The sequence below is a fragment of the Cryptomeria japonica genome, chromosome 10 (genome assembly GCF_030272615.1).
Source record: "Cryptomeria japonica chromosome 10, Sugi_1.0, whole genome shotgun sequence".
In the NCBI taxonomy this organism is placed as follows: Eukaryota; Viridiplantae; Streptophyta; class Pinopsida; order Cupressales; family Cupressaceae; genus Cryptomeria; species Cryptomeria japonica.
Genome location: NC_081414.1, coordinates 326,028,519 through 326,043,386, shown reverse-complemented (window position 1 = coordinate 326,043,386; position 14,868 = coordinate 326,028,519). Strand labels below are relative to the sequence as shown.

Genomic DNA, 14,868 nt, shown 5'->3' with positions numbered 1-14,868 from the left:
TCTTTTACCTGTGGGATCTACTTCTATGTTCCATCATTATTTTTATGTCTAACCCACTGTATGTTATTTTTTCTTTTTCCATAAATTTCTTGTGAAGTTTGTTCTAAGTTAAATTCAATATCAGGCTGAAATATGCAACAAAAGTATAGTACTTTGCATCATTCATTACGACCACAATCTAAGTTAACTTCAATGTCAGGCTGAAATATACAACAAAAGAATAGTACTTTGCATCATTCATTAGAACCACAAGTACCCTTAGCCTCCAAATTAATTTTTTTTTTAAATTATAATTTTTTCAATTTTTGAATCTCCAAAGAAATCAAGTGCCTCTGATAGAACCAAAACTGCCAACTTTTCCTAATCTTGTACTACAGATAACAGACAACACTTGTTCCTCTTCATTGGTCTCCATAGATTCAATAAAATTACAATTTGACTGAGATACTTCATTGTCATCCATTTGCCAGGGAAACAGACCACAAAGAAAATTTGTCTCATCTCGACTACAAAATCCCTTCAATGTTTGGCTCTATTGGGACCCTAATCATGCTTCTCTTTCCACTATTCTTCAAATTTTGAATTTAACAAATCTAGAAAGCTACATCCTCACTTACTACCTAGTTCTTCAAATCAATTATATACTTCCTACCCTTGTTTTCAATGGAGAGTGTTCTTTGTCCAATTGTCATCAACTTTGACTACTACTAGCGAACCCCGACCCAACAATGCATCACATGTTTTTTTCATAATGAGAATGACCACAAACTTCAATAAAATTGTTTGGCTTCTAATAAGTACCCTCTAGGCCATTAAAACTTCTAACACCTTGATTCCCTATGGATCGACACCCAATAGTTGAATAGCAAGGACCCAAGTGATTAACTTGCCGAGACTTCTTCAAGTGTCTACTAGAAGTACATTCACACTAGACCCGCCATCAACAATTGTATTTGTGAGATTTCTTCCAAGGATCTCAATGTACACCACCGCTGGTTTTTTTGACATGTTGGTCGTCAAAAAAATATGCTTGATCACTTGATCTCCTAACAATGGAGGTTTGGTTTTGGGGTCTTCATTATCTCCAAATTTTAATTGGGTCATAGGATTTTAGGATTCACAAATGCTTTGTAGTGAATTCCAAGTGTTTTCTAGAAGTATATTCATACTTGTCTTGCAATAAATTTTTTGGTATGCAATTGATTTGTTACAGTACTTGCATTTGCTTTTGAGTGGCAAAGTTCATTATCCATAGGATGCTCCACCTTAGCAACTGCGTCATGTAATGTTTTTTGTACATGTTTTGAGTACACAACTTATTTGTTTGAGCTCAAGTAATGGCAAATACTTCATTATGCCTTTCTACATCAATCATGTCAATGTCCACACCATTCGCACAATAATTCCATTTTGTTCTAGTTTCTATGGTCATATAGTGCAAAACATTGCCATCATCACATTGTCAGCATTGTATAATTGGGCGAACTTAGTTGTCATATTACATCTAGAATCTTAGGGTAGCTGAAAAAGGCTAGCAAATATGCTCTATCATCTTGGCCATTTGTTGCCCTAATTGCCTCAAAAGTATTACAATGCCTTATGGGATTATATGATCAATTGCCTATACACTTTTCAACTTTTGCCCTTTTAGACTAGGGTTTGATGGCAAAGCCAACATGGTTTAGTTCAATTCAACCCAGTGCCTAGTACCTACTTCTCAAGAGGTTTTGATTCAAAAGTTTTGATGCTACCCTCATAGTTTCAGCCTAAGTCACCGCATTCGCCGAACTTCATGCATCAAATTCGAAATTTGGTGAATTTCAATAAAATATTTAAAAATTGTTCTAATTCGGCAAAAAATTTGTACGGAACAGAGCCAAGGTCGTCAGTAGGTCAAAGTATGAGGGGAACAGACTGTTATCGACGAACGAACCCGGGGCAGTCCTCGCTACCTCCACAGTGGCCGAAGGATCCTCCATCAGCGAGTGGGGAGTGCAGCAATTTTTTAAAGCCATGAGCAACAAGAACCCTCTTTCGGCTAGAATCTTGCAATTATTTTAATGCCCATTTGCAAAGGAATGGGCATCGTGAACAATGTCGTGTTTGCAAGGTACGCGTATATGATGAATACCACAGCAAAAAATGCAGTGTTCCACAGAAACGTGTTTCCCCTTCCCAAGGCCCAAGTCCCAAGTCCCAAGTCCCCCCCCGATCTCTGAAACCCGTCCTCGCAACTTTTTCCCTTTGTCCTCCATGCCCGAAGCCCATCCCTGCGTCCCCCCATCCCCAACGGCCGTGGAACACTGGAAAAATGCCTTCGACACAGAGTTTTCTCGTATACTCGAACATATTAAATAATAAACATATTTTAAGCTTGCATATTTTAAATAATTTTTATTTATATATTAATAAATTTAAAAGTTTAAAATTTAACATACATTTTATATTACAATGTTTTTCTAAATTTATTATGATGTATTAGAAAACTCATAATATTGTTTTATTTTTAATAATTTTAAGTTAATATATTAATTTTTAAATTTAATATAATATTAATTTATTTGAATAAATAATAAATTTGATCATTTTATTTCAAATATATTTAAAATGTTAAATTATTTTGACAATTTAATGAATTGATTATTTATATATTTAAAACATTCAAATTTATATAGGCGAATTTAATGTCGAATTTTTTACCCTTCCTGAACTTCATCCCTGAATTTTATTGTTGCCGAATTCGAACCTGGTGACTTAGGTTTCAGCCACATGAGAATCCTCTACTCTTCATGTAACTTCAACATTCCATGCACTTGTTCAACCTTCAAGTTCTCTAGGTTCTCTTTTAAACACCCTTACCCATGAGATTTTTGGCTCAATTTATTTCTTCAATTAACAACTTTTCTATGCTTCAGAGGTTGATCTCGCTACTACGCTTTCTCCATCTATGAAGGAGTTTATTAATTCTTTTTCATATCGAACTTGATCAAAAAGATCAACCCATTATTCACTTGGTAAGGAAAATGTCTTGCCATTTGTAATCACTATTCCTTTGTGGTTATTTGCAATAATTAATGGGTTTAATGCAATAATACAAGACTCACCTAAACTTAGCGAGTCTTGAGGCAAGTGACCCTTAGCAAGTCTAAGATACTCAACTGCCAAGTACTCACCAAACCCACCAATTCTAGGCAAGTCAAGCAAGGTAAACTCACCATTTCTATTACTTTAAAAAAAATACAAACTTTCAATGTTTGTTTGGCATATGACATGCCCATCTAGGAATAAATATGAAAATGGTGTGCACATGAAGGTCTATGTGGTTTAAAAGGTATTAATTTGGGCTTTGTGGCAGAGGCTCTGCCTCTTGACCCTGCCCTATATAATAACAAGTATGCTGCCAAGGGCACTACCCCCGAACCTAAAGAGGGGTGTTGCCCCCAAACCCCCATCAAACTATTAAATCTTATTAAGTAATACATCATTAATGAATCAAGATGATAAAAACTACAAAATACATATCCCCTCTTGCAAATCTTTGCATCTTCACAGTCAAAGCCACAATAAAAAATTATCTTGTTTCATACATTGGACAACTTGTAAAGATACAAGGACCATCATAAGCAATGTTGGCATGCTATAGTCATTGTATAGTTGAATACACATTAAGTCATACTTGACAAGATATGCAATTTTCATAATGCAAAAAATGTATCAATCTTGTCCTACACAGACAACTCATAGAACAATCCTATCTATTAGTATCCTAGCTAAGGTCAAACTAGAACATAACCATTTATCTTTTTACCTAAACGTTCCTCTTTATTGATGAGCTTGACAACACAACATGCAATCTTGAAAGCTTCAAGAAAACTTTAATAATAAATTCCTCACTTGAATATGCACACCAATCATTAAGACACAAGCAAATATCATGGCTTCATCATCATCTAGGACCCATCTTAGATGGCAACACATGACCTGTCGTGATGTTCAGATGAGTAATGCAGACTACTCTGAGCCATAGACATATATGTTTGATTTTGATATTTGTTTTGATGACATGGATTTCATATTCCAGGAGTTTTGTATACATTTGACAAAAATTATTTTATATCTCAATATGTTATTTCCTTCAACTAAAATTTGTGTTAATTATGTGATTGATGTATACTTGTGTGTGAGATCAAAGTAGCTTCTATTTGATGAGGTTAGTGTATCTATCTTTGAGGTTTATTTATTAAATGTTTCATGAAACAAGTTTTAAATCCTTTCAAAACTATGAATTTCTTGGGTATTTCAATTTGCCAGGTCTACACACGGAGTTTGAGTTCAAATCAAAAATAATCTTGTTGAGTCCAAGGTGACTCCAAGTCTTGTAACACTGGTTAAATATTTTCATATCAAATTTTCCTAAACTCACGCTCAAACTCTAGCTCTGACTTCCACTTCAAAATGAACTTTAACATTAGATTTGCCCTACTTGAGCCTCTTCAACTACCTCTCGTAATCTTCTTCTTCATTCTCTTTTCTCCATCAATCTTAAAGATCCCTTGATCTCTTGGTCTTGACCACATTGAGGTCTCTCCCCACCTTTATACAGGTGGTGGCAACCTAGAATATTATCCAAATCATGACATACAACATCAAAATTACAGCACTGTCAAGTTTGTTTCATTGAGGTAAGATATGAGAATATATATTATGAGCAGCATGTGCCATCACTCATCATCCTGATGATGCAAATGTCAAGCACACAAATCACATGCATAAAACAACTTTATAGTAAGGCTAGTGAGATTCACATCATATGTCATAAGCCATCCTTAAGTCCTACTAAGATATAAAGGAGTTAAAAGGTAACTTTTTGAAATGTCAATATTTTTATTTTTTGTTTACTTGAGTTTAACTTTTATTTTTATTTTACATTATCTATGTTATAACTTGTCTATTTTTTGCAAACACTATATTGAATTACTGAGACTCAATGCCTTGTATGTCATAAGCATCTTTAGTTCCTCAAATTTAAAGCAATTGAATGTCAATATTTTTCCCTTTACTTCAATACTAAAAGTTGTAGTTTTATTTTCTTTTTTTGTTTTACATTATCAATGTCTTAAATTGAATTTTTGTTTAATTTGTTGAAATTTTTAATCACCCTATTAAGCTAAAATACTCAATTCACCTCAAACACAATCATCCTTAAACAATTTGTGAATGTGCAAGAGGCATTGTGCACCATTGCAATAAAACAATTTGATAATTTGTTTGTTTAAGTTTGTTAACACAATATTAAGTTGTTGGGACTCAAATTGCCTCAAACTCAATCATCTTTAAACAACTTGTGAAGGTGCAAGAGGAATTGTGTGTCGTAGTAATCAACAACCTTTGGAGTGTATAGAGATGGCCCACAATGTCAAAGCACTATCCCTAGGCAATGATTAGTGAACTCAAGTAAATAATATGCTGAATTTCATTAAGACCATCACAAGTATCATCAAATTCATTGATTTGGATCAGCCATGTTTGATCAACAAACATATGGCATAAATTTAGCTAAGAAGGGAGACCCTCCGAAAACATTTTTCATGGAAGTGAAAAAGAATTATTACCAAGCTTTGAAACAAGTAACTGACTCATTGCATCTCCTTGCTTTTGCTTTGACCGTGCCCATTAGGGTGCCATCATACAAAGATTGAATTTAGTGATGTATACAAAATAGAATTCACTAGACCTTCCTTGCTCCAGCTATTGGAAACATAGTTGTGGTTGAATTTGGAAATAGATCATTGCCTTTGCCTTTTTTAAGTCAAGTACAAGTAGAACACTCATACATGTTGAAGTATCCATGAACAAGGATTTATTTGCCGACAACCTCTTGTCATCAAAGTTCTTTGCATGCATATATGTTTAATCATTTAACTCGTAATTTTGTTTCACATCCTTTGATCTTAAAAAAATTATAATTTAATTTCTAAGTTGTTGGTTCTACTATGGGGTCAGGTATGAGGTTTTGGTGCACCAATATGACAATTTTTTGGGGTGCTAAATGAATAGGTACGACAATATAATATAAATATAAGTGCAAAAAAATTTAAAAATATACAAAATTGTAAATACATTTGATACAAATAAGCATATAATATTATATTTTGAATCTTCATCCCCTTGGCACTTGCAATCATTCTCCTTCAAACTTTCAAAATTCAAAAATGGCATAACAATAATGAATTTGTGTGAAATTACGTTGTGTTTTATGTAATGTCCCCTAATTAGTTACACTTTAATTTAACCTAAATTTGCCCAAATCTAAAAGATGATAATTAAGTTTTATGGATGTATCTTTGTATGCTGGCTTCTTGCAACAAAGATTAGAGAACACATGAAATAATACTTGTAAAACTGAAACATATACCAATGAAATTATATTAAATGATATCAATTCTGCTATATTAGTTACTGTTTAGAATTACAATTTGTTGGGTATAATCAGTTTATTATATAAAGTCAGATTGAAAGTCAGTTACCAAATCAATGTCCTTAGCCCATTAGGGTAGGCTAGTTGGATAGGGTGTCCAAGAAACCATTCCTCCTAGGCCCAAGGGCAGATACCATATCCCCCTTGGCTCCATATGGCAGGTGCTAGGCATCCATCATGGAGTGGCGTACCCAGCAAGGTGTTCTATCGTCGTTCCCCCTCATCACAACCACCTTCTCTCTTAAGCCCAAGAGCAGATGCTTCATCCCTCTTGGCTCCCAGTGGCAGGTGTTAGGCATCCACTATGGAGTGGCGTACTTAAAAGAGAGACCCTCTTTTACAATGAACCATTTATTATATTTATTCAATCCATCACATTATGATAATCAATTACATCTGACATAATTATCATTTTATATTACATTTCAACAGTGCTGTTTATTGGATTATCATCAAAGTTTCCTGTTAGTGTTACTTTGTATCAACATAAACCACTTATTGTCATTATTTCATTATAATCAGTTTGTTGTTCCTTATATTATAAGAATTTACAGTATTACCATAATTCACGTAACCTGAATCTGATTGTATTATGTATTCCTGAGATTAGGTGCAGATATATATTTATATGTTATGCCTGGCAATACTGTTATTTTAATGCTGTTTGAATAAATAGATAAAATTTACCTTCTTAACTTAATATGATATTAACTGTCACTGACTTGATTAAGAACATCTTAATTTATATTCATTGATGCACAGATCTGAATTTAAATATGTATATCATACTGGCTGATCTATACTCTAATGCTAACTCATGCTTATACGTACCTGACACTGAACTTACCTGTCTTTATCCCTGCTGGCAGACTGACTTTCTTGTTCCCTTCGTGTATTCCCATTTGCACCGGGGGGGTATTTATCCTACCTCCCCATGTGGTGAAGAGCCACGATGGTCTCCTAATAGGCAGCACCCCCCTTTTTGAAGAGTTGCTGTCCCTCTATTTCTGACGGCTCTTTTCAAGAAGAGCATCGCTTCATATAAAACCCGATTTGGAACTATTCAAAGTTCAAACCACCCTTTAAAGAATGGTTATTGGGCCTTGGTAAATATAGGGGTTAATTGGTTAACAGAAATAATATAAGTTTTAATACAAAGCACCATTATAATATAATCTGTATTGTTAATATAATAAAATCATTCAATATAAAATGTAAATTGATAATATAATATTATTTATTGTTAATATAATAACATCATTCAATATAAAATGTAAATTGATAATATATAATATTATTTTAATGTTGATGTGATATAATATAATTTTGATATGTTTTTAACATATTATTTTATATGGCAAAAACTATATTAATTATTTCTACTATAAATGTGGGACATGACATTTTATCAAACAACAAACATATGGGGCGTGCTTTAGGTTATATGTGCTTTTTGGAATTTTTTTATGTTTTGATGTTTAAAAAAAAAATTAAATTCATTTTTTGATGTTTTAGATTTGTTTCCAAACAAGTGAATTTGGGAGCGCCTAGGAGCTAACTAGGAGCATCCCTACAAACCTAAGTTCCCTATAAGTATGCTTATCTACTCCCAAGCCTAGTCTAATTGTGTAGAAGACTTGAACCTTAAGGGGAGAACTCGATAACTTAGATCATTACTCATAAATTCATTAAAAAGCAATTTTTTAGTGATTTCATTGTAACTCACAATAAGTTGTGAGTTCCTCTTCAACCAAATGCAATTAGGTTGCATACTCCTTTATTCACTTAGCTAGGAACAACTAGTTGAAATAGAAAAAGGAGTTGGTATATGTGAATTTTAGCCTACACCTTATCCACAAAAGGATGTAGAATACAAGACATTAAAATGTAGCATCAAAGCATCTCAACCACGACGCTATATTGCACAACTTTTCTTAGTCTTAATCAACAAGATGTCGATAGAAGACTACTACAATCTATGTGCTACTTGTGATTCTAATGAACCAATTGATAGATGCCCTTGACAAAGAGAAATATGATAATTTGTATTGACATTACATGGATAAATACATGTTTGACCACTAACTTATATTGTATGTTGAATATGTATAAACCCTCTTTAGCTATCTTTAGCATTTGCCATTAAATTATCAATTACATTATATGGTTAACTTTGTATATCTTGTGAGAACTATAGCTAGCTTTTATCTATTTGATATTGAGCATATAATCATACCAAAGCCACACCAAATTCAGGTTTTAAAAAAAAATAAAAAAATAAAACCCTATTATCCAAACTCCAATGTCCTACATAAACTAAAAGTTAGGTCTAATATGCAAAATCAGGGGCCAACTCACAACAAAGGTGGGAAATAAAAAATCCACTATTACTTGGGTTGGAAACAAGCAAAAACATCCTAGGCAATATTTTCACTCATTAAAAGACCAAATTGACAAGACCTTAGAGCATCATTTGCTTCAAATAGTTAGGTATTGAAAAGCTTTCACAAACGGTTTGAACCATTCCAAACAATTGTTCACCATCTCAGGCCTTGACAACAACTCCTTTGCTTTTTAACCTTGGGTTTCTAAATAACACCCACTTTTTCATTTAAATCATGCATTGTTATACTTTATCGAATTTGAGAGTAATTGGTAACTAAGCTATTAGTTTGCTCAAAAATAATGTGGGTCTTTGATTCACACTCCATCAAGTGTCTTGTGGGTTTGGCCAAGGGATTATAAAAGGGACTCAAATTCATCCGAGTATCCTTTGCTGCAAACCCAAGTGAATCTAGAGCAATTCTATAGTATACACATCAAACCCAAGACAAACGCAATGGAATTTGATAATTTTTTCTTTCTTTTTTTCTTTTTGAAAATTGAACTCTAAGATTTTGAAACACAAAAACACACTCATTTTACCTCATTTTAAAAGCAAAACTATACAGTCCAAATACACTTGTTGAACTTAAATGCTTGCTTGTAATTGCACAAATAGAGCTAAATATTGTCCATTGAAAGTTTCAAAGCAATCAAATTGCCACACCATGTGTGTAATAACTCATTTGCTACCAACGAAATCATGGAGGAAGATTATTGGATTGGAGTTTAAGTTCGTTGGGTTTTATTTGGTTTTTTAATTTACAAGCTCTCTTGTTATGTTTCATTCTTTCGTGTTTAAAATATTAAATGGTAGCCAATTTTGGCTATGGACCAGCCCTACTCCAAATGAAGCCAAACTCATCATTGTGAAAATATTGACATGATACAAGAAGTTCCAAGTGATGGATATATGGTTGGGTTTGCAAAGGGGGGGGTGTTAAACATACAAGCTTATAAAATCAAGTGAAATTCCATGTCTGCAATATTCATAGAAAGGAAATCAAAGCCTACTAAAGCAAGAAGGATGCAATGCCAACACCTAAAATGTTAGAACATATTACATAGTAGAATCGTGCATATGTAATTGCCAACAAAACAAGCCAAGCTTTCGACAAGGAGAGAATCTTGTATAATGAGGCCCCCTTTTCCCCATTTATTCCTTAAGTTGTGGTAAAAGCCCCCATTTTGGATCACAAATCAAGAAGATCCTACTACATATAAGAGTACAAGAGGACCTAACCAGTTGGAGAAGGAATTTCAACATAAATCTCAAGGGAAATATGTATCTATGCATTGACTCTAAATATTACAACATTAGGATCATTTCATTGTAGGGTAGGATTTCACCATACAAAGATGTGGAAGTCAACGAACGGTAGAAGCTAGCAGTTTGACTCTTCCCTAATCCTAATTTGGAGGATGTAGTCACAAATGAGATTTTGTACTCCAATCGTTAAAGTGTTTATGCTCTTTGTGACAAGTGTAAGAAGATTGCTCACATTGGAGTTACCTCCATGTCCAAACATTCAAACACTTCAAATTATTTTCAAGCTATGGTAGAACTATTTATTTTCAAGTTTGAAGTTTCATTTAAAAAAATTTAATTCTAAGTCTCTAACTTTGCCTTAATAGTTTGCTAATTCATCTTCATTTGAATTGAATTGGGGTACATGTTCCTTCATCCACTCAATAAACTGCAACTAATTGGCATTAAAAAGGTAAAGGAGCTACTTTACATGCATTCTACCTTAAATCTTCTTTAGCCCATTTATGGGGCTTCGCAGATTGATTTGTTGCCTAACCCATAGGCAAATATGCATAAGACACCACCTGACAATGGGTGGGTCAAAGTCCACTTTGACAAGGTGGCTAGGGGTGACCCCCAGTCATTCGATGCCAAATGTATACTCAAAGATGAGGAAGTCAAGATTTTGGCAATCGAAGCTAGGAAGATGCTAATAGGAATAAGTAATGAAGCCAAGTTGTTGAAAGCCTAGAATGGGATTCAATTGTGTAATTGAATGGGATTTCTAAAACTGGAATTGGAAGAAGAATCCATAATCACAATAAATGCAATTAGGCGCCATTAGCTCGAGTTGACCAACTTGGATAATTTCGAAGTCTCCCACATCTATCATGAGAGAAACATGGAGGCAAATAGGCTATTGAAAGTGGAAGTGGACATGAAGGCCAACGCTGATGGACTAGATTTGGTAGAACTAAATCTTTACAATTAAGTGTCTATATTGCAAGAAAGGATGTCTGATAGCATTGCATTTATGCCTAAGGCAATGGAGTATTAATTGTCAAGGGGAGCATGGGCAAAGGACGGCTTTATTAGTTGATGAATCCTACTCATAGCCATCATTGCATATAAATAACATGATATGTCTCAATTCCTCATAGAAGAAAATAAGTTTCCACGGAATGATTTCTAAGCAATGATCAAAGAAAGTTTTCAACATGCCAGAGCTTGCAAGAATGGAAGCAATTAAGAGCATCCTCGACGATGCCTTCCTTGGCTACTCTTACCACTATAGGGTGAATAGCAACACAACCTCACTTTTCATGGCTTGGCTTCTCCATGCCTGAAAGGATAAAAGCATGGTGACATTTTTAATGCATAAATTGGTTAAGGCCAAGTTGTGGGAAGACGTGCAATATTATTTGGATATGGCGGTATGTGGGTTTGGACTTTGTCCAACTATGGGGACCTGGACAAGGTCCACCCTCCATTATAACGGCTCGTGGATCCCCTTCGGATTTGGTCCATTGTGGAGGACGAGGACGGTTGACGCTTGTAAGTGAATTGTAACATAAATTTTCTTAAGTAATAACATTCAAAAACTTGACATCAAAGTATTTTTCAATTTTATAGCTGTTTAATTATTTATATAAATGCTTTATGGTACTCTGAAATTATGTTTTTAGTTACAAGGTTGAGCACAAGTACGGGGTTTTGGGATGACAAAAAAAATTCTTGGATATGGTACAACTAGGTATAGTTATATAGTATATACGCAAAATAAATAAAAAAATATACAAAATTACAAACACATTTGATACAAAATATCATGTACTATTATATTTTGCATCTTCATCCCCTTGACACTTGGCGATTGTTCTCCTAGGAAAAAAAAAACATCTTTCAAACTGCAAAAATGGCATAACAAAAATGAGTTTGTGTAAATAGGGTTGTGCTTGTCAAACATCAAACATAAGACAAGCATTTTACTTTTTTGGTGGTTTTTAGGGTTTTCCTTTATACTTTAATATTTAGAAAAAGCTTTTTATATTTGTTTTTATGCATTTTAAATTTTTTCTTCCCACATGTGGTGGGGATGCTCCTTGTCCATGATCTCAAGCCGGTCTTGTCGCTGCTCCAAAGCCCGGCCTACTTGTGTATGGGACCAATACTCTCGAGGGGAGTACTCAATAACTTATTTTTTAGGCTACATACATGTATATATTTATTATTTTTATAAGTTTCTTAAACAGATGCTTCCAGAAAAAAAATATTGCAATTGCTATAAGCAAGCCAAAATCCAAAACTAAAGTGGTATCATACATTGTCAACATTGAACAAATTCCTTATATATGTCTTGCATTTGTTTCTCCTTCTATGAATAAATGCAGGAAATAACAACAATATTTTTACAAAATATTTCAACATTTTTCAATTTGGGAGGTATTTCCCATTTTAAAACCAAGTAATTAAGTTTGATTTACATTCTAAGTTGTCCATATCAATTCCATGTAAATGGAATGCTATTAATGTCTCATATTAGTGTGCATTCCCTACCCAAAAAGGTGGCACCGCTATAACTTTCCATTTTTCAAAAAAAATATATATATAAAATACAGTAAATAAGGACATATATAGAGTGGAACACATTTTTGAAAACCACTTTTCGCTTTCACTATTTTATAAGTATCACTTTGGGGTGAAGAAGCAAAGCAATTCAGTTATGACATGCATAACAGCTATAGTTAAAATTCCAAACTCAAATTTTTTCTTCGTTTCATTCAGTACTGACCAAAACACAAACCTTAATTAGTCCAGTGAGAAGTTGGAGCACTTTTTTTAAACACTTATAATAGTATCTCACATTCAAACCCTAATAAGCATGATCTACATTTCAGGGTGATCCAGAGTGAGAAGGTGGAGCACTTGGTTTCAAACACTTAAAATAATAGCTCGCATTCAAACCCTAATAAGCATGATCTCCAGTTCAGGATGGCTGTTCAAGCTGAATTTGAATCGTATCTGTATTTTGAATTTGATTAGGCATGCCTGAGACCTAAGATGGTAACTGCACACTAATTTTTGACAAAAGATAGCGGCCACAGAGATCTGACCAATTCAATATAATGAAAGCAAGTAAAACATATCGTTTCAGATAAGCTCAAGAAGCAAATCATTTTGGTTTTTTGGGCAGAGCGCCATGTCCAAATCTCCAAAGCACAAGTGAGTTGGATTTTGAAAAAGTACCATATTCATGAGCAAACTCAAGGAAAAAATCGAGACCCAAATCTTGGTTGAGTTTAACAAAATAGATACTCCGGGTTCATAGAATCTAATTCAAATAAATGCTTCGCCGTGGTTGAAGGGGTGAAACTTAACAAACAAGAAAATGGGAACAAAAACTAAACCGCTCCCACCTGTCATTCCGGAACAAGAAGAAGACTGAACCATGCAATTTCTAAGCATAACACTATACCTAAACCCTAATTTTCCATTAAGGAGGAAAACCCAAAACAAAGGAAGCCTCGCTCGAATTAAACATACCCACCAGAAAATCAAAATAAATGGCCACACATAACCCTAGCGATTCAATTCCCCGAAATATGCACACAGAAAACACTACGCAAGAGTACAGGTATTAAAAGACAAAACCTGGGGTTCCATTTTACAAGTGAAAAGCTTACCTCTAAAATGCTGAGTAGTTCATCCTTCGACTGAGGCGGGTGCTCAAGTTTTTTCCCTGCTTGGAAAAGCCTCTTCTCCACATCTTTTTCGCTTATTAACGCCATGGCCCCCTTTAAAGCCTAGGGTTTCACGGCAATTATAAAATAAACAAAACTCCAAAGGTCTAGGGTTCGAGTCCAGCTACCAACAACTGTACCAGTACTCTACCCTCTTCATTGAATGCAAAGCCCGCCAAAGCCAAATACAAATTATTTCACTCCTTGTTCTTTGCCTCGTGGGCTTAAACCCTGGCTCGGCCTAGAAATGTGCAAGTAGGTAAATAAGAAAGCATATTTGAGCGTTCTTTTTGTCTTTCAGTTTGTTTTCCTGCGAAGCTACGGACGCTGTGTTTCCAGTCTCTTCCTTTCCTAGCAACCTTACTCGTCTTATGCGAACAGAAAAATCCTTACAGGTCGACGAAATGAAACAACTTTAAATGAGGCTTACAGATCCGCGCGGACTCCACCGTTCCTCCTAAGTTGTGATTTTGGGGCCAGTTTGAAGTCCGGCCTCCTATTCGAAATCTTGGGGAGGATGTAGCTACCTATTTTCTCGCGCTGAGGGTTTAATGAAAAGTTGTAGGGAAATTTTTAAGATTATCCCATTTTACCCTTAGAATAGGATTATTCAATTTCAAACCAGTTTAAGATTTACCCATTTTACAGTAATGGTGGTGGAGAATTTTTTTTCAAATAAAAAAAATTTAAGCTTGATATTTTAAGAGATAAGGTTAGAGGTGAAATGGGTAGAATGGACATTCTTTAATTTTTGTTATTAAATTGAAAAAATTAAAGTTTCATTTATTTTCAGATTTTAAAATTTAAGATTGTCATTTTACTTTAAATTAAGAAAGGGTTAATGTCTTCGGACTATAAAGATGTATCAAAATGTCATTATAAAATTTAAGATTACCATTTAACTTTTAATTAAGAAAGGGTTTCATACACTTCCTATTTTGGGCAGCTAAACTTCCTATCTTGGGCAGCTAAAGTGTTATCTTCCTAGTAAAATTTAAGATTGTCATTTTACTTTTAAT

At 34.1% G+C, this 14,868-nt stretch overlaps 1 protein-coding gene across 3 annotated transcripts in view; it reads right to left on the bottom strand.

Annotated features, from left to right (window-relative positions):
* LOC131076121 (sister chromatid cohesion protein PDS5 homolog D) overlaps nt 1–14,378 on the bottom strand; it is an 83,316-nt gene extending 68,938 nt beyond the window's left edge. Inside the window, exon 1 of one of the 3 annotated variants that reach the window (XM_058013176.2) lies at nt 13,793–14,378. In XM_058013176.2, coding sequence (XP_057869159.2) covers nt 13,793–13,897 — 105 coding nt within the window. In that variant the 5' untranslated portion in view covers nt 13,898–14,378. The remainder of the gene's footprint in view (nt 1–13,792) is intronic. The other 2 variants (XM_058013175.2, XM_058013174.2) reach the window with 2 other exon arrangements.
* Between the last annotated feature and the right edge of the window lie 490 nt (nt 14,379–14,868).